Raw genomic sequence first — 24,931 nt, 5'->3', positions numbered from 1 at the left:
TGGCAGATATTATTTCTAAGACACTCTCCATCACCTTTGAAAGGTCATGGAGATCAGGAGGGGTGCCTGAGGACTGGAAGAAAGCCAATATCACACCAGTCTTCAGAAAGGGCAAGAAGGAGAACCAAGGCAACTACAGGCCAAGGGGTCTTAGCTCCATCCCTGGAACAGCTCATCCTGGATGTCATCTCTAAGCATGCGGAGGACAAGAAGCTGGTCATGAGGAGTCACCCTTGATTCACCAGTGGGAAATCATGCTTCACGAGCCTGATATCCTCTATGATGGAATGACTGACTGGGTAGATGAGGGGAGAGCAGTGGATGTTGTCTACCTTGACTTTGACACTGTCTCCCTCATAGGGAAGCTCAGGAAGTATGGGCTTGACAAGTGGACAGTGAGGTGGATTGAGAACTGGCTAAACTGCAGAGCTCAAAGGGTTGTGATCAGCAGTGCAGAGTGTAGCTGTAGGTCTGTGGCTAGCAGTGTCCCCCAGGATTCAGTACTGGATCTAATCCTGTTCATCAGTGATCTTGATGAAGGGACAGAGTGCACCCTCAGACAGTTTGTTGGTGATACAAAACTAGGAGGAACAACTGATACATCAGAGGGCTGTGCTGCCATTCACAGGGACCTGCACAGGGGCCTGTAATATGTAGCACAGTCTCCAGCAGGTATCACTTGAACGCTCCCTCTCTCCATGAGCACTGGATCCTCAAAAGTAATGACTTAATCTAGCCCCCATTCCCTATCAGAGCACTCTGCAAGTGTATCCCCCTTAGCCCATGGAGCACCCAAGCAACAGGACCTGAGTGTTAATCCATGGAGCAATCTGGCCTTCAGCTTGAAAAGAAAAGACCAACCTTCAGGCACCTGTATTAGAGAGATGGTAGTTGGAAGGTTGCTCTGACATAGTGATAGGCAGATTTAGAGAAGGCCTCTGGGTCAGGTCAATGGGCTTTGTGCCTCTGGAGAAATGACATAAAACCAAACATTTGTGTACAAACAAGATTATTAGAAATGGAACATGAAAAGTACAAGAATGTCCTAAGAAAAACAGGAAAATACTTGTGAGCAGATGTGGGCAGCTTATTGCTGCTGAAATAGTACGGACAGAATCAGTTTCTCCAGTGCATTCTTGAGCTCCTTATTCCTCATGCTGTAGATGAAGGGGTTCACCGCTGGAGGCATCACCACATACAGAACAGCCACCACCAGATTCAGGGATGGAGAGGAGATGGAGAGGGGCTTCAAGTAGGCAAAAGTGCCAGTGCTGATGAACAGGGAGACCACAGCCAGGTGAGGGAGGCATGTGGAAAAGGCTTTGTGTCGACCCTGCTCAGAGGGGATCCTCAGCACAGCTCTGAAGATCTGCACATAGGACACCACAATGCAAATGAAACACACCAAGCCCAAGCAGATATTAACCATAATAACCCCAACTTCCCTCAGGTAGGCGAAGTCTGAACAGCAAAGCTTGAGGATCTGGGGGATTTCACAGAAAAACTGCTCCACGACATTGCCCTGGCAGAGTGGTATCGAAAATGTGTTGGCAGTGTGCAGGAGACCACTGAGAAGACCACTGCCCCAGGCAGCTGCTGCCATTTTGGAACAAGCTCTGCTGCTCATTAGGGTCCCATAGTGCAGGGGTCTGCAGATAGCAACAAAACGGTCATAGGTCATGACGGTGAGAAGATAATACTCTGCTGTTATCAGGAAGACAAACATAAAGACCTGGGCAGCACATCCTGAGTAAGAAATGACCCTGGTGTCCCGGAGGAAATTGGCCATGGATTTGGGAACAGTGGTGGAAATGGTGCCAAGGTCCAGGACAGAGAGGTTAAGGAGGAAGAAGTACATTGGGGTGTGGAGGTGGTGGTCGCAGGCTACAGTTGTGATGATGAGGGTGTTGCCCAAGAGGGCAGCCAGGTAGATGGCCAGCAAGAGCAGGAAGTGCAAAAGCTGCAGCTCCCATGTGTCTGAAAATGGCAGGAGAAGGAAGTCATTGAGAGAGCTGCTGTTGGACATTTGCCTCATCTGGACTTGGAAGACTGTTCAAGGAGGAAAAGACATTGACAAGTTAGAACAGGCTTCTCTGAGCCACATCCATTCCATTTCTCACAGAAACACCCACATTCCCTCTGTCCTTTACCTTATTCAGATCCCTTTCTGGAGCTCTGGTTTGCAGTGAGCAAGTGTGCCATGCTTAGTAAGAACCAGTTCTGCTCTGCTCTGGAAGCATAAATGGAAGTGTCAGACAGTCCCAGGTATTCAGAAGCACACCTAGGGGTGGCACTGTGGGCTAAGGGATGGGGACTTGCTCCAATGACCCAGTGGTAGACAAATAAAGCACTCATGCTAGCTGTGCCCTGAAAGAGAAGATCCTTATGAGGGATTCATCTCCCTCAGCATCACCCTGTGGAGTAGAGGTGTCTGCATCTGAATCAGTCTATTCTGAGCAAGACAGAAAAATACGAAGTGAAGACAATAGGTGACTAACCCTTTTCTAGATGTCTTCATTCCAATGAGATAGATCTTTTCCTCACACCAATTTACTATCTGTGCTCTTTCTCCAAGCACTGTAGTGGAAATGGAAGTGGCCTTGGCCAATATCCACCTCTTGTGGAACAGTGATTCAGAATTTTGACACTTACATTCTACAGAAAATGATCTTTGGGGGAAATCTGCTCATGCATTTATTTAATTTTACATGCTTCCGCCCTCCCATGGGAGCATTCTCTTATAGGGTAGAAATATCTGGCATTTCACTTGCTCTCAGCATGAGCATTTGCATATCACTAGAGATGAAAGTCACAGGCTCACTGTGACTTTGCATAGAGTCACAGAACCTGCTCTGTCAATGAGTTTTCCCCTCACTGCTTGGTGCTTGCAGTTCACTAAGCTAAAGGACAGTTACACTCACAAGTTCCTCCTAAGGTAAGCTGAGAGCAGAAGAGTTCAGCTTCACAAGGAAGCTGACCATGACCTGCCCAAATTCATTTGCCCACAATTCGTTTAGCAGTTTCCTCTCATTCCCTGCCCATGTCTGCTGCTTAGAGCTGTCGCAGTAAGATTTGTTTCTCTGTACCCACATCTTCTCACAGTCATTGCTCACAGACCCCTATCCCATCCTGTATGTGATGGTTTCTGCCCTGCAGATGGCAGGACTCCCTCTCCCTATGATGGTGTGGCAAGGGATTCCTACTCTGAGCGTCTGCCTTTCTTCTGCACTGCAGAAGCTGGGAGAGTCCTCCTTCAAAACCCTGTCACTCATGGGATGGGTTTAGAAGACCCTTCCAGGAATCCCAGTACTATTGCTCTACATCCAGAGACTTACCGTGTCAAGGTCTGGGTAGGTTTCTCGCACACTGAAAATTGTCTCCCACTCCAGACTGCTTTTCACTGCTGTACGTCTTGTCTTATCCTCTTCCAGCAAGAGCAGGCAGTACCTTAAGCCCTTCTGCCCTTTGCAAAGGAGCAGTTATTAGACAAAACAGTCTCTCAGCAATGTCACCAAATTGCCATGAGCTCCCCTGTCGCAGGAGGCTGACCCCACTCAGGAGCTGAGGCCCAGCTGAAGGTGTGGACCATCCCTTGTGATACTTTCTCTTGGGAAATGTTTACTGAAGTAGACTAAAATAATCATCCATAATCCCCCTCTAAATCTCTTCAGAAGGCAGTTATCTAACTGAGGTGGAAATGTCCCACTGTGGAAACCCATAATTCCAGCCCTTAGCTGGACAGAAGAACTAGATGGGCAGAAGAGGAGAGACAGAGGTGGTCCAAGACCAGTGTCTGCTTGCTCTGATGGAGCAATTGTGAGACCTACACCCTTTAGAATATCAGGTGAGGAGGGCAAGGTGGGGAAATTCCTTGGGCATCTGAAATGATGCCTCCTGGATGCTACTATTACTAATTACTACTAGATGCCTACGACCGTTGACTGTGAAGGTGAGACACATGCCAATCTCTACATTGCAAGCTGCTAATGTAATTCTATGTGGACATTTGATTTAATGACATAAAATCATGCTTGCAGGGCCATGTCACATATTTGGGGTGTCCTGCACAGCCAGATGTTTCTAGCAGATGCATCTTGGCACCTGCAGGAAAACCATGCTCTTTGGGAGAGGTTGCTGGACAAAGGCCCCTGGGCATTCAGAGTTTTCTATCTGTGCCCAGTCTGAAGCCCACCTCTGCCTTTGGACAAAGTCTGTAGCATCTACATCCAACCTTGCTGTATGAATGGGAGAGACACATGATACCAAGGTCTTCATTCCACCTGCGCAATTACCTCTCCCTACTCCTAGATCATATGAACAGGGATTGTGGTAATGATGTCAACAGGGTGGCTGAATTGGAGGCTGCCCAGGACCAAGTGACAGTCTCTGTGGCACCTAGTCCTTCCTGGTGATTGTTTCACCTCTATCATAGACCCCAAAGTGCTGCAGAGGCCTCTCCTGCCCTTCCTGCACAGTCCAACTACTTCCCAGGTTCCTTGGTCTTGTGTCCTGCAGGGCAATCTTAGTGGGAACTTTGTTTCATTGCATTGTTACCTGCCATCTGTGCCAGCAGGTCTCTACTCTGTAGTGGGGTCATTGCACAGAAGATGTCATTGGCCCTTGGGAATGGGTCAATAATCATGATGCTTTTTTTGCATCATTTGGAAATTGCAAATAATGAGGAAGAGATCAGGGATGGGATAGTTAGGGTCAGGCTTGCCTATGGTGACCATAAAAAAGTGGATTTCCAGAATGTGGTGGGAATGAGGAAGGACACAGACCCCGGCTCTCAGTAGAACAGACTTCACCTTGATCAGTAGACTGGTGGAGGATGCCATGGGAGTCAGTTCTGAAGGGCGCAGGATCTCAGGAAAGACAGCAGATCTTTCAGGACAGCATCTGACAAGCACAAGGATAGCCCATGCTGATAATCAGAAAAACTAGTAGACATTTCAGAAGATCAGCTTGGCTAAACAGCCTCCAGACTAAACTCCAGTGCAATAAGGCATCATATGAGAAGGTCAAGGATGGAGGGGCTGGAAAGGAGGAATGTAGAAATATTGCCCAGTGAGGAAGGGATAGTATTAGGGAAGCCAAAGCTCCTCTGTGATAGACAATTCCATGTTTCTACACACATGTCCCAGCACATCATGGGAATAATGAAGAGTTGCTACTGCTTCAGTTACCATAAAAATAAGGAATAAGGAAACTGTGATGTCACTGCTGAGTGGGGCTGGGAATCTAGTACTAGCAGGTGCAGGGAGGTGTGAAGAAATAAATGGCTATTTTCTTTAGTCCTCAACAGCCCTCCTGGGCTGCTGTGCCTAAAATCGGGGTGGACAACCAGATGGCTGAAGAGCTGGTTGGAGAATCATGTTCAGAGAGCAGGGGTCAATGGGTAGCACTCTTCCAGGAGGCCAAGGTGAAGTAGAGCACACAGGGTCTCTCCAGGAACCTGTCCTATCTAATATCTTTACTGGCAACATGGAAGTAGATACTGCAGCTGGGATGAACCAACACTCTGTAACAGGCCGGAGGACTGGCAAGTGGCTCTGAGGGAAAAGACCTCAGGGTCCTGGCAGGCGGGAGGCAAAATATGAGCCAGCAGTGTGCCGTGGCTGCAAAGCAGGCCAAAATCAGCCAGGGCTTTATGAACAGGAGTACAGCGAGGAGATCAAGGAAAGTGATTATCCTCCTCTTCTTGGTATTCATTAGACCGTGTTTACATTTCCCGGATGTATGGTGTCAAGATTGTGTTGTGGTGACACATGACCCAAAGGAAGTCTGTGGTGAGCCCATGACTTTGTGTATAAAGGACCTGCAAGAATAGAGAGACACTGGTAAAGGCGGGGAGACGCCAAGGTGAGAGTGAAGTAGGGAAGCAGATTGGGTGTCTACAGGCTATGGGGAAACAGGCCCAGGTGGGGCCTTGCTGCTTCCTCATCTCTAGAGAGACCAGGAGATGCTGTACTGTTGTCCAGCACTCAGGGTTGCATACCTCGACCTCTACGTTGCCCTCAAGGAAGAGCCCTGAACTAAATGTGAGGGAAAGGATCACCCTAACCAGGGCCTGCTTGGCACATCTGCTTGACTAACCCATCAACTTTTCCTTGCCATCAGAGACACCTGCACATTGCCTTTAGCTACCAGCAATCAGTGCCTCCAGCTTCTCACTCTAATCAGTCCCTGGAGAAGCTCTGTTGGTAATGGCCCTCAGTGCGACCCATTAATGCTCCAAGAAACTTTGACATTCGATTCTGATTTTAACTTCTTGAGAAGTTTGTTCAGCCTCGTCTCCGTAGCTGAGGTTCATGGACTCAGCAACAAATACATCAGAGGCATCATTAGAATGACAAAAGCCTTAACAACCCATGTTACTCCCACAATTTTCTTCAGTTCTTCTGTGGCTAATTTGACAAGTCTCCAGAGTGTATTTAAAAGAAAGATTTCATTGAGCATGTAAAAAAAATAGTATTTCTGCTTCTTAAGTTTGATTTATTTTTCAGCTTACAGAAGAAGTTATATCAATATTCTCCAGTTCATATTGTTTTAGAGTGTCTCCAAAGAAATCCTGATGTGCCGGAAAAGCACAATATCAAAGTATTTTTGATATGAGTTATGTATGGACAACCTTGCTCCTCACCTCCCCAACCCCACAATTTCTCTCATCAGCCACTGGGGACTTACATCATTCTTGTTAAAACTTAAACTTTTCTTTCCACTTGAGTCTGTAGCTGAATGTTACAGCTCATACGAGCCAACTCCCACCTGCTTTCCTTAAGGAAGTAGCTGCCAATTAATACAGAAGGATTTTGATCAATTCAGGATTTTTGATCAAACCCAAATAAAGCAAGACGGAGTAATTAAAATAAATTACAGTTGTATTATATGTACAGTTATTTTTCACATATTTCCTACTGTCATTCAGAATGGAGAAATTTTATTCTGAGGAGCTACTATATTTAAATTCAGACATTTCTTCTCTGTTCATGCTCTATATGAATGGAGACCTGTGGACATCATCTCGTCCAACCCCATTCTCAAAGCAGAAGAAGCTGGATGAAACTGCTTGGGGAATCACCCAATTATAAGTTGTCCAGAAACATGTTCAGAGTGTGCTCCATCCTGCCATCCAGGCCAGCAAAACAGTGTTGCCCCACTCTTTAAGAACCATTATCTGGGACCATGAGACTTCCTCCAGCTGCCTAGAGAAGTTTTCAGGTACCGCCTCTTTGGCCTCAGGCAGCCTGTAAAAAATGCACACCACAGCATGATGGTACTGGTATTCCTTCTTACCCCTACTAAAAGCTGTTGACTGGCATGTGACCTGCTCCAAGGCAAAGATCTGTGCACTCCAGCCACATAATTCCACAAAGCCCTCTCTACTTCCTTGCTGTCCTAGCCTGCCTTCCTCAGGAGTCTAGTTCCATCCTGCTGCCTGACTTGACCCTCTCCATTTGTGCAATCCCACTGGTGGAAAAGAGAGAGATGATCTCGAAGGGCAGGGCTCTGGAGCGGACGCTCGTCCCGGAGCTCCTTGTCTAGAGGCGAACAACAGAGTGAGAAGCAGCCCCAGCGCCGACCCCCGTGTGGGCAGTGCTGAGCTCCCAGCCTGAGGCGGCTCTGACTCAGTGGGGGCGGAGCCGGCAGGGCAGGCGGGAATTCAAAAGCTGCCCCCAGGGAGCGCAAGCGACCAGGAGCGCCTGGAGCGCCAGTTAGCGCGGCAGTTTGTGCAGGCAGGGGTCAGGGAGTCTCCCCCCAGGTGTGGATAAGAATCTTTTCCCTGGACTCTTCCAGCAGTGGGAGATTAGATAAAGACATGGTCTCCACTCGGCAGAGAGCTTCCACTAGGAAGGCTGTGGCGACACAGACTGAACCACCACAGAAACATGCCGCGGTCCAGGTTTCTGGCTGTGGGGAATGCCTGAGCCTCTCCATGTTACCGCGGAGTGGCAAAAACACAGCCTGCCTTAGGTGTGAGCAGGTGGACGACCTGCTCAGCCGGGTGGCGGAGCTAAAGGAGGAGGTAGAATGGCTGAGGGCCATCAGGGAATGTGAAAAAAGAAATAGACTTGTGGAGCTGCGTTCTGCAGTCTTCCCAGGAAAGCCATTCAGAGAACCCCCCGATTCAGTCAGAAAATCCAGTACCCTCTTGCCATAGGACAGAGGGGGCAGAATTAGCAGTATCCAGGGACGATCAACAATGGAAACAGGTCCCCACTCGAGCTGGCAGAAGATCCCTTCCACGGCCCACCTCACCTACACCTGTGACCACATCCAACAGGTACGAGGCCCTGGAACTTGGGATCAGATAGAGGAGGCCTTGAACCAAGGCCCATCTAGGGGGTTGTCTACAGAGAGGCAGTCTGGTCCATGCTGCAAGGCTGCTCCCCCTAAGGAGAAAAGGAGCACCCGGAAGAAGCGTCGGGTGATCGTCGTGGATGACTCCACGCTATAGGGCACGGAGGCACCGATATGTAGACCGGACCCCTCATCCAGAGAGGTCTGCTGCTTGCCAGGGGCCCGAATAAAGGATGTCACAGAAAGGCTCCCAAGGCTTGTTCAGGAGTCTGACTATTACCCTCTGGTACTGTTCCATGTGGGCGCTAATGATGCCATGGGGAAACTGAGGGATATCAAGCAAGACTTCAGAGCCCTAGGGATGACCATCAAAGGTACGGGAGCCCAGGTAGTGTTCTCCTCTATCCTGTCAATGAGGGGAATGGATTCAAGGAGGAAAAGGTGGTTATGGCAGATTAACAACTGGCTGCGCCGCTGGACTTGGCAACAGAGTTTTGGCTTCTATGACCATGAGACTCTGTTTTATAACCACCAGCTAGTGGGAAATGATGGGATCCATCTCAGCAAGAGGGGCACATGTCTCTGCCAAAAGGCTGGCCAACCTGGTTAGGAGGGCTTTAAACTAGACAAGAAGGGGGAAGGGGAGTGTCACACAGACACGGTGAACAGTAGCATGCAGCCTAGGTCAGATGGCGTCCAGCGGGACTATGGTAGTGGAAAATTGTGGATAGGAAATAATCACAGAGGATCCTCTTTCACCCCTCCTGGGAAACCTGCGGGCTTGGTTACTTCCCTGAAATGCCTGTACACCAATGTGCGAAGCATGGGGAATAAGCAGGACGAACTGGAGATCTGTGTGCGGTCCCAGCGTCATGATCTCATTGGAATCACAGAGATATGGTGGGATAGCTCACACGACTGGAGCGCTGCCATGGAAGGCTATGTGCTCTTTAGGAAGGACAGGCTGGGAAGGCGAGGTGGTGGAGTTGCTCTTTATGTGAGAGAGCAACTGGAATGCATGGAGCTCAACCTGGGAGTGGAGGATGAGCGAGTTGAGAGCTTGTGGGTAAGAATTAGAGGGCAGGCTAATGTGGGAGACACTGTGGTGGGTGTCTGCTACAGGCCACCTGACCAAGATGAGGAGGTTGATGAGGCCTTCTGTAGTCAGCTGGTTATTGCCTCACAGTCACAGGCCCTAGTTCTCATGGGGAACTTCAGCTACCCCGACATCAACTGGAAGGACAACACAGCTAGGCACAAACAGTCCTGGAGGTTCCTGCAGAGCGTCAACGATAACTTTTTGACGCAGGTTGTGGAGGAGCCAACGAGGAGAGGTAGGCTACTGGACCTCATGCTATCAAATAGGGAGGGACTTGTAGGAGATGTTAAGGTGGGGGGTAGCCTCGGCTGCAGTGACCATGAGTTGGTGGAGTTCAGGATCCAACGAGGAGGTAGCAGGGCTGTAAGTAGACTTTCAACAATGGACTTCAGGAGGGCCAACTTTAGCCTCTTCAGGGACCTCCTCGGAAGAATCCCATGGGCTATAGCTCTAGAAGGTAGGGGGGCCCAAGAGAGCTGGTTAGTTTTCAAGTGGCACTTCCTCCACGCCCAGCAACAGTGCATCCCTGTGTATAAGAAGTCAGGCAGAGGGGGCAGGAGACCTGCATGGATGAGCAAGGAGCTTGTGGCAATGCTCAAGCAGAAGGCGATGATATACAGAATGTGGAAAAAAGGACGGGCCCCCTGGGAGAAGTACAGGAATGTAGTCAGGGAATGCAGAGATGTGACAAAGAAAGCTAAGGCGCGGCTGGAACGCAATCTGGCAAGGGACGTTAAAAATAACAAGAAAAACTTCTTCAAATACATGAACAGCAAAAGGAAGATCAGGGAAAACGTGGGTGCGCTGGCAAATGAGATGGGCACCCTGGTTACAAATAACACAGAAAAAGCAGAGCTGCTGAATGCCTTCTTTGCTTTGGTGTTTACCAAGGGCAGCCCTTTAGAGCCGCAGGCCCTAGGGACAAGAGAAGAAGCCTGGAGAGAGGAAGACTTGCCCTGGGTAGTTGAAGATTGGGTCAGAGAGCACCTAAGGAAACTCAATACCCACAAATCCATGGGCCCTGATGGGATGCACCCCAGAGTGCTGCGGGAGCTGGTGGATGTCATAGCTAAGCCGCTCTCCATCATCTTTGAAAGATCCTGGAGAATGAGGGACGTGCTGAAAGACTGGAAGAAGGCCAATGTCATGCCAGTCTTCAAAAAAGGCAAGAAGGAGGACCCAGGCAACTACAGGCCAGTCAGCCTCACCTCCGTCCCCGGAAAAGTGATGGAACGGCTCATACTGGCTGTTGTCTCCAGGCACATGGAGGACAAGAAGGTGCTCAAGAGTAGTCAGCATGGATTCACCAAGGGAAAATCTTGCCTGACTAACCTGATAGCCTTCTATGATGAAATGACCGGCTGGATGGACGGGGGGAGAGCGGTGGATGTCGTCTATCTCGACTTCACCAAGGCTTTTGACACCGTCCCTCACAACATCCTCCTGGGCAAGCTCCGGAAGTGTGGGATAGATGATTGGACAGTGAGATGGATTAGGAACTGGCTGGATGGCAGGGCCCAGAGAGTGGTGATCAGTGGTGCAGAGTCTAGTTGGAGGCCTGTGGCTAGTGGGGTCCCCCAGGGGTCAGTCCTTGGTCCAGTCCTGTTCAATTTATTCATCAATGACCTGGATGATGGCACAGAGTGCTCCCTCAGCAAGTTTGCTGATGATACCAAACTGGGAGGAGTAGCCGATACCCCAGAGGGCTGTGCTGCCATCCAGAGGGACCTGGACAGACTGGACAACTGGGCGGTGAAAAACCTCATGCAATTCAACAAGGCCAAGTGCAAGGTTCGGTACCTGGGAAGGAATAACCCCAGACACCAGTACAGGCTGGGGACCGACCTTGTGGAGAGCAGCTCTGCGGAGAAAGACCTGGGTGTCATGGTGGACGACAAGTTGACCATGAGGCAGCAGTGTGCCCTCGTGGCCAAGAAGGCCAATGGGATCCTGGGCTGCATTAAGAAGAGCGTCTCCAGCAGGTCGAGGGAGGTGATCCTGCCCCTCTACTCAGCCCTGGTGAGGCCGCATCTGGAGTACTGTGTCCAGTTCTGGGCTCCACAGTACAAGAGGGATGTGGAGCTGCTGGAGAGAGTCCAGCGCAGGGCTACAAGGATGATCAGGGGCCTAGAACATCTGCCCTATGAGGAGAGGCTGAGGGAGCTGGGCCTGTTCAGCCTGGAGAAGAGAAGGCTGAGAGGGGATCTAATCAGTGTATATAAATACCTCAAGGGAGGGAGTGCAGAGGACGGTGCTGGTCTCTTTTCAGTGGTGGCCACTGATAGGACTAGAGGAAATGGCCGGAAACTGAAACATCAAAAATTCCATAGGAACTTAAGGAAAAAATTCTTAACAGTGAGGGTGACAGAGCACTGGAACAGGCTGCCCAGAGAGGTTGTGGAGTCTCCTTCTCTGGAGATCTTCAAAACCCGCTTGGATGCAGTCCTGTGCCACGTGCTTTAGGTGTCCCTGCGTATGCAGGGGGGTTGGACTAGATGATCTCTAGAGGTCCCTTCCAACCCTAAGCATTCTATGATTCTATGATTCTATGATTCTTCTTTCACCAATCGGCCCCAAATCTACCTTTTGCAGGGGGCCTTTGGGTTTCTTCCACCCCAGGTGAAGGACTCTGAAGCCCTTTCCTTGGGTGAATTCCAAAAGGCTCCTGGTTGGCATGAGTAAAACACGTAGTAACCCTGAATAAAATGAATAACAGCAACCCAATCCTTCAACATTTGGGTAACAGAGACCAGAGCTCTTGGATCACTGATTGATGGGCATTGAGTTTATTAAACTTTCTACTGCCTCTCTGCACAGGGACAAGTACTACTGTGCAACCAGTCACAAGGAGATCAAATTATCTGAGGTTTCCTGGAAAAGAGCAAATTCGTTGTGGGATATTGAAGCAGCTATGTGGGACTGTGTAGAATTTGTTGAGGACATTTTATAGGTATTGTGGGACTGAACAAAGCTTATGCTGGGATGTTCCAGTGATGGGTCAAAGGCAGGAAGGAGATCCAAGTGTTCCTGCTCAAAGACAGGGAGAAATTGCTCAAGAGTTTCATCAAGTCCTGTCTATGAAGGAATGAAACCACACAGCCTCTCTGGACTGCCTCTTGAGAGCTTTCTTGTTTCAGTTTATGTCCATTGCCATTCCTCCTCCCACCATACACCACTGTGAAGAGCTTTACTTTGTCTTCTCAAAAATGTCCCTATTGGTATTGAAAGGCTGCTCTGAGATGCACCAGAATCTTCCTTTCTCCACACTGAATGAGTCCCATTTCCTCCACCTCTCTTCCCAGGCTCAAAATTCCTGAACACTTTGGTGAATATTCAATGAACTCCATCCTGTTAATCCACATCTTCCCTGGACTGAGGGTGCCAAAACTGGAGGTAGAATTGCATATGTAGTCTAATGAGTGCAGACAGAGTGGGGTGATCACTTGGCCATCCTTGTTGCCAGGGCACATGGCACTGTTGCCAGGGCACATGTTCACTTCAGGTCCATCTGGATCTTCCACTGAGCCTTCCCCACAGAGCTGCTCCCAGCCAGGTATCCATAGCCTGGATCACAGCAGGGGGCTGTTCCTTCCAAGGGCAGGAGTTTGCATTTGTCCCTGTTTGAACTCATATGGATTCTGTTGGCCCATTCCTCCAGCCTGTCAAGGTCCCTTTGGATAGCATCTATGCCCTCGAACTTACCTACAATCCCCTCTCCTCCAGGACATTTGCCAACATGATGGCAGCACTCTGTCACCTCTGATATGATAAAATTAAGAGGACCATCCAGACCAAAACTAAGAGAACCATTCAGACCATGACATCCTAACATGAATACAAAATGATTGTTGGACGTCATGTCAAATCCCTTCTTCAAGTAAACAGAAAATGACTTACAGTGCTTGATCTCCTCCACAAATCTAGTCTTTGCATCATGTAAGACACATAGGTCCAGCAGGCAGGGAGGCCAGATGGGTAGGATGTAACCTTGGTCACTCCACGCTGCCTGTTCTTCCTTTATTTGCCCAGAAATATCTTCCAGGAGGACTCCAAGAATTTCCTAAGCACCACACTGAGCTTAATTGAGCTTTAGTTCGCACATCATCCTTATGGTCATTCTTGATGGTGGGTGCAAAGTTTGCTTTCCTCCCATCATCTCAGTTCTCCCCTCACCTCCAAGCATTATAAAGACAATAGACATAGATGAGAGATGCCTTGAAAGGATGTTGGACACGTCTCCTAGCACCTTCTGATGCAGTGTTTTTAGCCTCCTCTTTGCCGCACTAGAAAAGATCTGATGCCCCAATATTGCCTCAATGGAGTTTTGCAGTTGGCACCTTACCATTTCCTGCTGGATTCTCCAAAGTTTCCCTCATGCCTCCTGGTCTGGAGGCCCATAACTGGGATCAGTATTCAAAATGTGGCCTTGCCATCTGTGAGTCTGAGGCAGTAGCAACTCCCCTTGACATGCTGGCCACCATCTTTCTCCAGGCCTCTGTCTGGAATAGGACCCCCTCAGAGGGAGAAGATGAGCACATTGCCAAGTAAGTGTCCCAGGATGCACTCCAGTTGTATTGGCTGTTGTCACATAGGAGAGTTCTGTGAGACCTCCCCAACAAATTCACACTCTCAAATGTCCCTAGAGGCTGTCATACAGCAAGCTGGGACATACAGCCTCAGCCTTAACAGCATCAAACCAGAGACTTTTTTCTATTGATGAGGGTAGCACAACAAAGATACATACAAAAAAAATATTTTCTTTGTGTCCAAGAGCACAAGAGGACTGCCCAGGAGACCACCATATGCCATTAAGGATATCTGCTTCTAGTGTTCATCAGAGTGAATGTGAAAAGCATTAACATACGAGTCCTCAGCTAGCTGCATTCTAGCCTCAAATAGATAGACCATATCTTGGAAAAACCCATGGTGGGATCCTTCCATATTAGCTCCATTAGGTGAGCTGATTCTCCTCATTACTATGGTCTCTCTGAAAGACAAGACCCTTGAAGTGATCGTTTTTTCATCAGAAATACTGGACAATGCTGTTGTTCTCTACAAAGAAGAAAAGTTTTCTACTTTTGCAAACTTCAGGTGAGACTTGTCTGCCTGAATCCCCTGAGTCAGAAATTGCCAGCTTTCAAGGTTCAAATGTTTCTAAGGGAGCCAATTATCATCTCTATGTCATTTCTAAGACTGTCTATCAGGTATAATTGGCTCACTCTGAAATGTGCTGTCTTCATTAAAAATAAATAATTAATTAAAAAAGAAAATAAAAACACACGTAAGAAGAAGACTTCCGCCTTCCTCCTGAACTTTATCTTCTGGACAACATGCTTTGGATGGTTTCAAAGTTATAAACTGCTTCAGTTTTCTCAAGATGACTAGGTTCGCTCCCGAAGGATTTAGCAGCTAGAGCTTGCACAAACTACAGAATGTGTGTTTCAGTTCTCATGCTGTGGTGTTCAGATTATCAGAGCCCACATATAACAGCTCTGCTTATACCATCAGCAGGGGTGAAACATGTTTTTTACTCTAATACTCTGAGTCTTGTGGCTTAATATATCATGGGATTGCTCCTTTGTATTTGTCCTTCTCTGGGCCATGCTGTAACTCTGTTAGAAAGTGAGTTCCTCTGCTGTTACAACATAAACTGGGAATGTAGGATGCATCCACTTCTGTTCTGTATCTCTCCACAATTTGCTGGAACAAATTGGCAGCAAACTTTGGCAGCAAAGACCTGCATCCTACATCTATCTCTCTCTCCCTGCCTTGCTTTTTTTTTTTTTTTTTTTTTTTTTTTTTTGAAGGAAAGAATAACAAATATTTGAGGAATGGGGAGGAATGGAGAAATGGAGATATAAGTAGTGAGGAAAGATTTTTTTTTGGATGAATGAATTGAATATTCAAAGAAACTCTGTTGCTCTCTTCCTCTCACCATGACAGAAAGCTCATTTGGATGGGGAATATCACACCCGTGACTGAGTTTGTTCTCGTGGGATTTCCAAACCGCTATGAGGTGAAGATCATCTTCTTTGTGGTGTTCCTGCTCGCTTATTTAGTGACTGTCTTGGGAAATGCTCTTGACATTGTACTGGTCTATACAGACTGCCATCTCCATTCTCCCATGTATTACTTCCTCAGCAATTTGTCCTTCATTGAGATGTCCATGACTTCCTCTGTTGTTCCAAAAATGCTGGCAAACTTCCTGTCAGAGAAGAAGACCATCTCCTTTGCTGGCTGCTTTAGCCAATTCTACTTTTATTTCTCCCTGGCTGCAACAGAGTTCATCCTCTTAGCCATCATGTCCTATGACCGCTACGTGGCAATATGCCACCCCCTGAGGTATCCCACCATCATGATGGAAAGGGTGTGTGGCCAGCTTCTCCTGGGTGCGTGGGTGGGTGGCGTGGTCTTGATCTTGCCATTAGCAATCCTGAAAGCCAAGCTGCCATACTGTGGTCCCAACGTCATTGACCACTACTTCTGTGACAGTGCACCTCTCCTACACCTCGCTTGCGTGGACATCTGGGTTGCTGAGCTAAGGGATTTTGTGGTGTCCATTCTCCTGCTCCTCGGCTCCTTGGCACTGACTGTGTTCTCCTACACCTGGATCATTTTGACCATAGTCCGTATCCCATCTGCCCAGGGCAGGCAGAAAACCTTTGCCACTTGTGCTTCTCATTTCACTGTTGTCTCCCTGGGTTTTGGCATCTCCATCTTCATCTGTGTCAGGCCTTCCCACGCGAACCCTGGACACCTCAACAAAATCCTCTCTGTTCTCTCCAGCATTGTGACTCCTCTTTTAAATCCCTTCATATTCAGCCTAAGGAATCAGCAAATGAAAGAAGCCTGGAAAAATGCTTGGCATCATTGCCTGGGGATTGGTGAGGAGGCCAGAAAGCCATGAGAATCATCGTGGCTTGTAGGAAGTCAATCCTTGACAAATCTCAACAGGATCTCAGCATTCATGGTGTCTTCCGTCAGAATGTGGTCCGTTACAGCCCATGTTGAGGAATAGCACGTCTCAAAGGTCAGCTTCACGGCAGCATTGTTGTGTCAGGCCCCACCAATATTCTCCTGCACTTTAGGCAGTGATGGAGGTCTGTGTGGTGCTATGTGGTTGTTGGGCACAAAACAGTCTCCCAATCAGAACAAAAGGCTTTAAGACTGAAAGGAACAGAAAGACTACTCAAAATGGAGCGGTAAAGTGAAAAGAAATGGCTGCCAATATTTTATTACTAGTTTTACTAAATTTTCCTCATATAATCATGTTTTCAAATGAAGTTTTCAAGTTTCAAATAAAGTGTTCTGCTGGAGAGTAACATCATTTAATGCTTCTTCTTTGAAGTACAAGCTATAGCTGATAGGAATAAGATGGGAGGCTCTCAAAAATTAGATGCAGAAAGAGAATAAATGCTGAGGAGTGCCAGAAAGAGAGGGAGAAACTGAACAGTGAGATGGAAGAATTCAAAGTCAGATCTGTGCCTGTAATAGAAAGATTCTCTTTTAAGGAAAGGATGGGAACAATGAGTAAAAATTCCAGTCTTCCTACACATTCATATGCATAGGTAGGTAGATTAAGAATCAGATGCTGACCACTTTCCCCTCCTAAAACCCTATTTTTATTTCGGAGATTTGGCATTGCTAGAACTCCAAAAATACACACACAAAAAAAAAAAAGAAAAAAGGAAAAAGAAAAAAAAAAGTAAGTATTCCAGGAAAACAAACAAAGAAATATTAAAACTTTGTGTGTTTGTGAATTAAAGTCTTCTCTTAGGAAAACTACCCTGTGGGTTTCACTTGGATAATGTGCATGCTTTTGTAATTGTATATCATAAGCAGCTGTTCTCGTCCTCGATTCATCAGTCACTTGGCTAGAAATGATGTTGGATTTTCTGGCAGAAGTTGGCAAGTTCTCCTTCCTTGACTGTGCTTCCCAGACGCATTTTGTGGTTTTACTGAGCAACATCAAAAGCCTTCTCCTGGCTGCCATGTCCTGGGATCTTCCTGTGTGGCCAAAAATGACTCCCTGCATCATTCTCTCATTATGAGTGGAGGTCTCTGTGTCAGTCTGGTGCTCAAGACATGGGGGAGCGTCCTACCAGAGCAGGCAGGACAGACCTATCAGGTGTTCCCTTTGACTTCCTTGCACCCCATGCCATTCACTCACACGACCCCAGATTGGAACTAGCCTGGGCTGACGCTTCTGGAGCTGAGTGATGTTGTACATCATCATCTTGGTGTTCGGCACCCTTCCCTTTTTCCTAGCAGTTATTCCTTATGCCAAAATCATTCAGACTGGTTCTGAAAAGGCCTTCAGCTGTGGGTAAACATGGAGCCTTTTCCACCTGGTGCTTATACCTTGCAGTGGTGACTCTGGCTCAGGCATGGCTGATACTTACAATGCTGAAAGGGGGCTTTTCAGACGTTGCCGAATACTTTGCCCTGGTTTATACAGTTGGGACCCCCATCCTGTCATCTGTAACCTCAGAAAAAAGGAAGTGAGAATTGTCCTCAAGAGATTCCTATAGAGAAAGTGATACTGCAAGCTATGTAAAATAGTCAGAAATAGGACCAAAAGTCCCAAGGAGGCATTTGGTTGCCCGAACATAGGCATCCCATTTTAACCTTAGTAAAATCAGGTGCCCCCTTGGCTTTGATTGCCCTCAAGATTGGCCAGGTAGCTTGAGTCATTCCTGACATGTCTGAGAGGCCCCATATCACTGCTAGGTGATGGTATATCCCAGGTGCAGGACCCAGAATTTGTTGTTCTTATTGTTATTGTTTTCCATGAGGTTCCTGACAATCCATTTCTCCCACTTGCTGAGGTCCACCTGGAGGGCAGTCCTCACGTATATGACTTTTCCGCCTAATCAAGTAACATTTACAAGTGTGATGACATTTGCATCCTCCAGATCATGAATGAACCAGTTGGACAGGACAGGTGGCAGTACAGAGCCCTGCATACTCTGCTTGCCACCAGCTTCCAGTTCAACACAGCCCATTCACCAAAACCCTCTGACCCTGATCATCCAATCATCTTTTTATCCATCTGGTTCTCTCTCCATCCTATCATAACATCCTTACTTGTCTCCAAGAGTATTGTGGTGGACAGTGTCAACCCCCTTGCTAAATTCATGTTAAATAGCATCCATAACTCTCTGCTCCTACACAAGGTTAGGATTTCTATCACAGAAAACAATCGGTTCATTGGGGAGTGATCTGCCTTCAGTTAATCCATGTTGACTGTTCCCAGACATCTTCTCATTCATGTGGCCAGAAATGTGATCCAAAAACATTGCTCCATGACACACTCCTCACCAAAATCACACTGAACAGATCACGGTTCCTCAGGTTGTTTTTTTGGCCCTTTTTGAAGATAGGCAGACCATACTCCTTTTTTTATATATAGTCTTTGAGATCTTCCTTGATCTCCACAACCTTTATCTCAAAGATGAAAGAGAGTGGCCTTGCTATGACAGTGGCCAACTTAGTGTCCACAGATACCATCCAATCATTTCCAGAAATGTGTATAGGTTTAGTTCTTGCACATAATCCCTCTCTCAGCATTGCTTTTGCTCATCATTGCACATTGCTTTTCTCATCCGGATTCCTGAATCAAGCAGAAAACCTGGAGCACCTTATTGGTGAAGACTGAATCTAAGAAGGTCCTCAGACCTAGCTACATCTACTGTTACTCAAGCCCTTGCCCCATTCAGCAGTGAGCCCATGAGTTCCTTGTTATTCTTTCCCTGTTAGAGCAGTAGTAACTGCACTTCCTCATACCCTGGAAATCCCCTGCCAGTGGCAATCTTAGAAGAGCTTTGACTTCCCTTCCACCAACAGTACATCATCACACCATACAGTATTTCTGACTTCCTCCTCTGCAGCCTGCTCCTGCTTTTACCTCTTGCATGAAGACTTCTAATGCACGTCAGTCATGACTTCAGTGTTTAGCCAGGCTAGTGTCCTGAAATATCTACTGGTTTTACTGATTATGGGAATGGAACATTCTTATGTCTGGTGGGTGCTGTCCTTAAAGACCTAATGCCTTTCCTGAGCCCCTTTGCTCTTCAGAACTGTCTCCCTTGGGATTCCACCACCACGCCCCTGAAGAGGCTCGAGTCTGCTCCTCTGAAGGTCCAAGTCTGCAGGATGCTACTGCCCTTCCTCAGTCCATTCAGGATCTGGCACTCCACACTCCACTATTTCATGGTCATTGCAGCCAAAGTTTCCACTGCTAATCACATCCCTGATCAGTTCTTCCTTGCTTGCGAGTACTAGATGCAATTGAGCACCACCCCTGTTTTCCTGTCTTACAGCTATGCTAATTTGTCCTCAGGCCCTCCACAAACCTTCTCTACTTCATTTCACTGAAAGTTGGAAAAAATAAATTTCCCCCATAAGAATCAAGGCCTGTGATGCAAAGACTTTCTCAGGTTGCTTGAAGATGTTTGCATCAACCTCCTCACCCTGATCCAGTGGTCTGTAAATCTCATCACAAAGCCACCCTGATGCTCACCCACAAGCACTCAGCCCCTTCTATATCCCATGGAATACGGGATATATCTCCTTATGTTCCAACTGCCCCTTCACACAAATGGCATCTCCCCATCGGTAACGTCCTTGTTGGTCTTTTCTGATGAGCTTCTACCCTCCCATTGTAGCCCTGCACTCATGCAAGTGAGACCATCACTTCTCAGGTATTCCAACAAGGTGGCACAGCTCCTGCCTCTCCATCGCCTCCTATCTGTGCCCCAGGCTGCATGCTTTTGCGTAAATTTAGGCTGCAGAGCATCAGTTGTGGCACAGAGCGCAGACTGGTCAAGGTGAAACCTGTTACAAAGAACCAAGAACATCATGTGTGCAATGGCCCTGCTTCAGAGCAGAGAAATGCTGGCATAGAGAGCAAGAGGCAGTAAATAATAAGTGACATTGCCATATAATTTTGTTAAGCCAGAGTCCATTTCCATAAAACCTATTACTATTTCTTTCACAGGAGTGAAGTGCATTCTGTCACTCACCCTCACCACCACTCGTTCCGTGACAGTCCCTCCCTAGGGGTCAGTACTTGGTCTAACTTTTATTCAACTTCATCAGTGATCAGATGAAGGAACAGAAGGCACTCTCAGCAAGTTTACTGATGATTCAAAACTGAGAGGAGTGGCTGAAACAAGAGAGCTGTGCTGCCATTGAGGGAGACCTGCATAGGCTGGAGAGATGGGCAGAGAAGAACCTCATGAAGTTCAACAAAGGGAGGGGCAGGGTCCTGCACCTAGGGAGAAATACCCCCATGGGTGCCAACTGTCTGGAAAAGTGCTCTGCATAGAGGGACCTGGGGTTCCTGGTGGACAACAAGCTGGGCATGAGCCAGCAAGGTGCTCTTGTGGCAAAGAAGGTCAATGCTTTCTTGGGGTACATTAGGAAGCATTTTGCCAGCAGGTTGAGGGATCCTCCCCCACTACTCAATCCTAGTGAGGTCACCTCTGGAATACTGTGTCCGTGTCCAGTTCTGGGCTCCCCAGGATGAGGGACATGGGAACTACTGGAGCAGGGCTATGAAGATTATGAAAGGTTTGGAGCATCTCTCCTGTGGGGAAAGGTTGGGAGAATTGGGCCTGTTCAGCATAGAGAAAAAAAGACTGAGAGGGGATCTTATCAGCATGCACAAATATCTTAAGGGCCATTGTCAAGAAGATGGAGGCAAGCTATTTTCAGTGGTGCCCAGTGATAGGATGAGAAGCAATGGACGCAAAATGAAACACAGAAAATTCTATCAGAAGTTGAGGAAAAACTTCTTTCTTGTGACAGTAATGAAGCACTGGAACAGGTATGGAGTTGTGGAGTCTCCTTTCCTTGAGGATATTCAAAAGCCACCTGGACTCAACTGTGGGCAGCATGTTCTAGGTGACCCTGTTTGAGCATAGGGGTTGGACTAGGTCATCTCCAGAGGTCCCTTTCAACCTCAACCATTCTGTGATTCCTTGTGCTATTCTGTGTTTGCACGTGAGTAACTGACCTTCAATCTCGAGGGATTATAATAAGAATTTAGACAACAATATGTGTTATGCACACATTAGTTTTGGCAAGAGGAGAGCCACTTCTTTCAGAGCCGCTTCTGAGTTTGCAGAGTGCACAAAAGGGATCTGAATCCTGCTCCACCCCAGGGCTTCAAAACCTGGCATGAGATGCCCAGGCTGACTCATCTGAAGGATGGGTAAATGAACTCACTCCTTGCCCCCATCTAAGTTGGCTACATAGGTAAGAGGTGGGCATAGAGCCTCCCAGAGTGGGATAGTTCCATCTGTCCTAGATAACCATCCTCTGATGATACAATTTCTAATGCTGGCTTCAGTCTGATCTTGTGTTTCAGGAGACCATAGATAATTAGTTGAGTCTGCTTCAATGACCATTTCCCAGGAGGACGAAGAGGTAGCAAGAGGAGAAATCAAGTCACGCCTCCAGCTGTGCCACTCTCGGGAGCATGGCCAGGCTCCTGGGGTGGAGCTCATGGTAACCTGGCAGCAGTGTGTTCAGAAGAAGCTTCTCCGCAGAGAGCAGCAGAGCTGCGGGCATTTCCTACAGGTGCCAACTTGAGACAAGCAAAATGAGCGAGACAAATGAGACAGAAAGAAGTTAAAGATGTTCAGAGGTGGGAGGATGTCTGAGAGCTCCATGGTGAAGAAATCCTCATAGCCCCTAACACAGTAAGTCTCTCCCTTGCCAGGCAATGACCATGAGGTACCCTGAGGAGTCCTCTAAAGCTACCACATCCCATGGCCGATAGCATCTGCCAGGATGGCTCTCCTTATTTCCCTGGTGCAGAGCAGGAGGTGTTTGGAGCAGGGATTTCTTGCCATACTGTCAGAGCGTGCCTGCCACACCAGGGTGCTGTGTGCCTGGGGCAGTGACTCTGCTGCCTGCAAGGGGCGACACTCAGCTTGCCTGGGGACTGCAGGGAGAAGCTCTGGGTGGAAGGAGAGACCCCCTGCAGGCCAGGTCCAGTCTCCATTTGAGAAGGATCTCATACTCATGAGATCCTCAGCATCCTCTCCCTCTCCTTCTCCCTTCCGTTTTAAGCAGAAATATCAATGTATTGCTCTGTGTTAACCATTTGTCCATGCTGTTCCTGTTCTTGCCCTGGGACTGTCTGGCCAGTGTGAGCTTCAGATGAAGTTCAGACACCGACCCTGCAGAACATGAGATCCTCTGAGAAAGGTGGCAGAGTTTGCTGATGTGCACTTTGGTACTAGATTCCTCTGTGCTCAGAGGTGCCATTTTTTTCCTGGGGTAACATGAGTGGAATGGTCCTGAACCTCAGAGGTGCAAGTACAGGGCAGCAGTGAACAAGGTGGATGGCCAAGGAGCTGTCCTTGCCCTGCATTAGCATCACAGTGACTCCTTTTGCTCCTAGGAATCACAGTGTTTCACTCAGAGTGCTGAAGCAATCCAGATGATTTCTATGTCCTCACAGCAAACGCAGCACAAAATGGAGCTCAAGCCATGGAGCTCTGTGGCAGTTTTGCTGAGATGGGGAGAGATAAACAGTTTACTGCAGGGAAAGGAGTTAGGAGAAAGTTCTGCTCATGGCAGTCTTCACTAACGTGTCTACATCTCTACTTGCTTGCACAGCCCCTCTCAGTGCTGCAAGACAGCAGGTGTCCAACATCAGCTACTTGAATGAGCTCCTCTTGCTGACATTCGTGGATACACGGGAGCTGCAGCTCTTGCACTTTGCAGCATTTCTGTGCATCTACCTGCTTGCCCTCATGGGCAATGGCCTCATCATCACAGCCATAGTCTCCGACCACCACCTCCACACTCCCATGTACTTCTTCCTTCTCAACCTCTCTGTCCTGGATATTGGCTCCATCTCTGTCACTGTTCCCAAATCCATGGCCAATTCTCTGTGGGACACTAGGGACATTTCCTACTTGGGCTGTGCTGTCCAGGTCTTTTTCCTCTTTTTCCTGCTTTCAGCAGAATGTTCTCTTCTCACCATCATGGCCTATGACCGCTTTGCTGCCATCTGCAGACCCCTACACTATGGGACCCTCATGAGAAGCAGAGTTTGTCTCAAAATGGCAGCAGCTGCCTCGGGCAGTGGTTTTCTCATTTCTCTCCTCCACACTGCCGACACATTTTCGCTACCACTCTGCCAAGGCAATGTCATAGAGCAGTTCTTCTGCCAAGTTTCCCAGCTCCTCAAGCTCTCCTGCTCAGATTCCTACCTCAGGGAAGCTGCTATCATGGTATTTACTCTTTGTTTAGGATTTGGATGCTTTGTTTTTGCTGTGCTGTCCTACGTGCAGATCTTCACTGCTGTGCTGAGGATCCCCGCGGAGCAGGGTCGACACAAAGCCTTTTCCATGTGCCTCCCTCACCTGGCCGTAATCTCCCTTTCCCTCAGCACCATCACGATTGCCTACCTCAAGCACCCCTCCATCTCCTCCCCATCCCTGGATCGGGGGGTGGCTGTTCTCTACACTGTGGTGCCTCCAGCAGTCAACCCCCTCATCTACAGCTTGAGGAACAAGGAACTCAAGGATGCGCTGAGAAAATTGCTTCAGCAGGTACAATGTGAGCACCAGTAAGTGTCCCATGTGCATCTCCTCCTCATTCCCAGGGTAGCTGGCATCAAGGCTGTTGTTCATTTCTTACTGACTTTTCCCTGTTACATTCTTATTAAAGGAAAACTTATTTTGGTTCATGCCACTTGTCTTCAGGAATCCTTTGACTCTGACCCAGAGACCTTGTTGAAGCAGAAAGACAGACTTCTCGATTAGCAGAGATGTGGGGACCTCATAACCTGCTAGTCTCAGCTCACTCAGATGCACTCAGTGCAATGCAGAGGGTTTCTCTTTGCGGTGTCTCTTTCAGCAATGACACCAAGGGCTCTGGCAAGTCAAGATGGGCTGAGAGCACAGGTCCCACGTCCCTTAGGAGAGCACAGCTCTCCTGGCCAGAGTCAGGGTGTGATCTCACGCTCCTTCCTGCAAGGGTGTCAGCCTTGTGTCTCCGTGGGCTGGTCTTTGTCCTCTCCAGTGCTCCACTGCTCACAGTGGAGTGGGAGTGGAGAGGAGGAGAGCCTGGATGCAACCTGTGGGGACAGACCCTCTGCTCTTCAGGACTAGGCCCTCATTGCTGCAGCAGTAATTTCCTGGCTGCAGTCTTTGCATTGGGCTGCAATTTTCCTGGAGACACTTCCACTTCCAGTAGCAGGACTTTCTCTTTTCAGGGCTGTTCTACTCATTCCCACACTCTCCACTTGTGCTCTGGTGTGTGTATACAGCCCAAGAGCAAATCACAACTTGGTGGTGTTATGGTTATCTTTCCGTTGGATTCCTGTGAGTAGTGACAAGGGCAGGACACCTTTAAAACACAAGGGGATCTCCTCAGACACATATCAGACATCTTCTTGAGAAGATGGAGTTGAAAATACACCCAAATCAATAAAAGAGTCTGTAGCTCTGCCTGTGAACTTAGTGGACTCCAGAAGACAAGTTCATAGATCCAGTATGATCTGCTAGT

The 24,931-nt window shown here is 48.0% G+C and overlaps 1 protein-coding gene and 1 pseudogene across 1 annotated transcript; one reads left to right on the top strand and one right to left on the bottom strand.

The window, feature by feature from the left end:
• Nucleotides 1-150: 150 nt before the first annotated feature.
• Nucleotides 151-2,026, bottom strand: LOC148592335 (olfactory receptor 14A16-like; annotated as a pseudogene).
• A 13,330-nt stretch (nucleotides 2,027-15,356) lies between these two features.
• Nucleotides 15,357-24,286, top strand: LOC148592334 (olfactory receptor 6M1-like). The gene is made up of 4 exons (XM_088535171.1): nucleotides 15,357-16,284; nucleotides 17,669-17,726; nucleotides 23,811-23,973; nucleotides 24,281-24,286. Exons 1-4 carry the CDS (start codon nucleotides 15,357-15,359, stop codon nucleotides 24,284-24,286), a joined length of 1,155 nt encoding a protein of 384 aa, XP_088391297.1.
• The last annotated feature ends 645 nt before the right edge of the window (nucleotides 24,287-24,931 follow it).

This window comes from Tinamus guttatus, unplaced genomic scaffold, assembly GCF_059628265.1.
Source record: "Tinamus guttatus ecotype Peru unplaced genomic scaffold, ASM5962826v1 Tinamus_guttatus_pri_ptg000618c, whole genome shotgun sequence".
Lineage (NCBI taxonomy): Eukaryota > Metazoa > Chordata > Aves > Tinamiformes > Tinamidae > Tinamus > Tinamus guttatus.
Note: the sequence above shows the minus strand (reverse complement) of the source record. Positions and strands in the feature narration are given on the sequence as shown.

Coding starts and splice junctions, on each gene's coding strand:
- LOC148592334 (XM_088535171.1), top strand. CDS start 15,357: ATGGGGAATATCACACCCGTGACTGAGTTTGTTCTCGTGGGATTTCCA. Junction 16,285..17,668: donor GCATCATTGCCTGGGGATTG/GTGAGGAGGCCA, acceptor CCTTTTTCCTAG/CAGTTATTCCTTATGCCAAA. Junction 17,727..23,810: donor GAAAAGGCCTTCAGCTGTGG/GTAAACATGGAG, acceptor CCTTTCCCTCAG/CACCATCACGATTGCCTACC.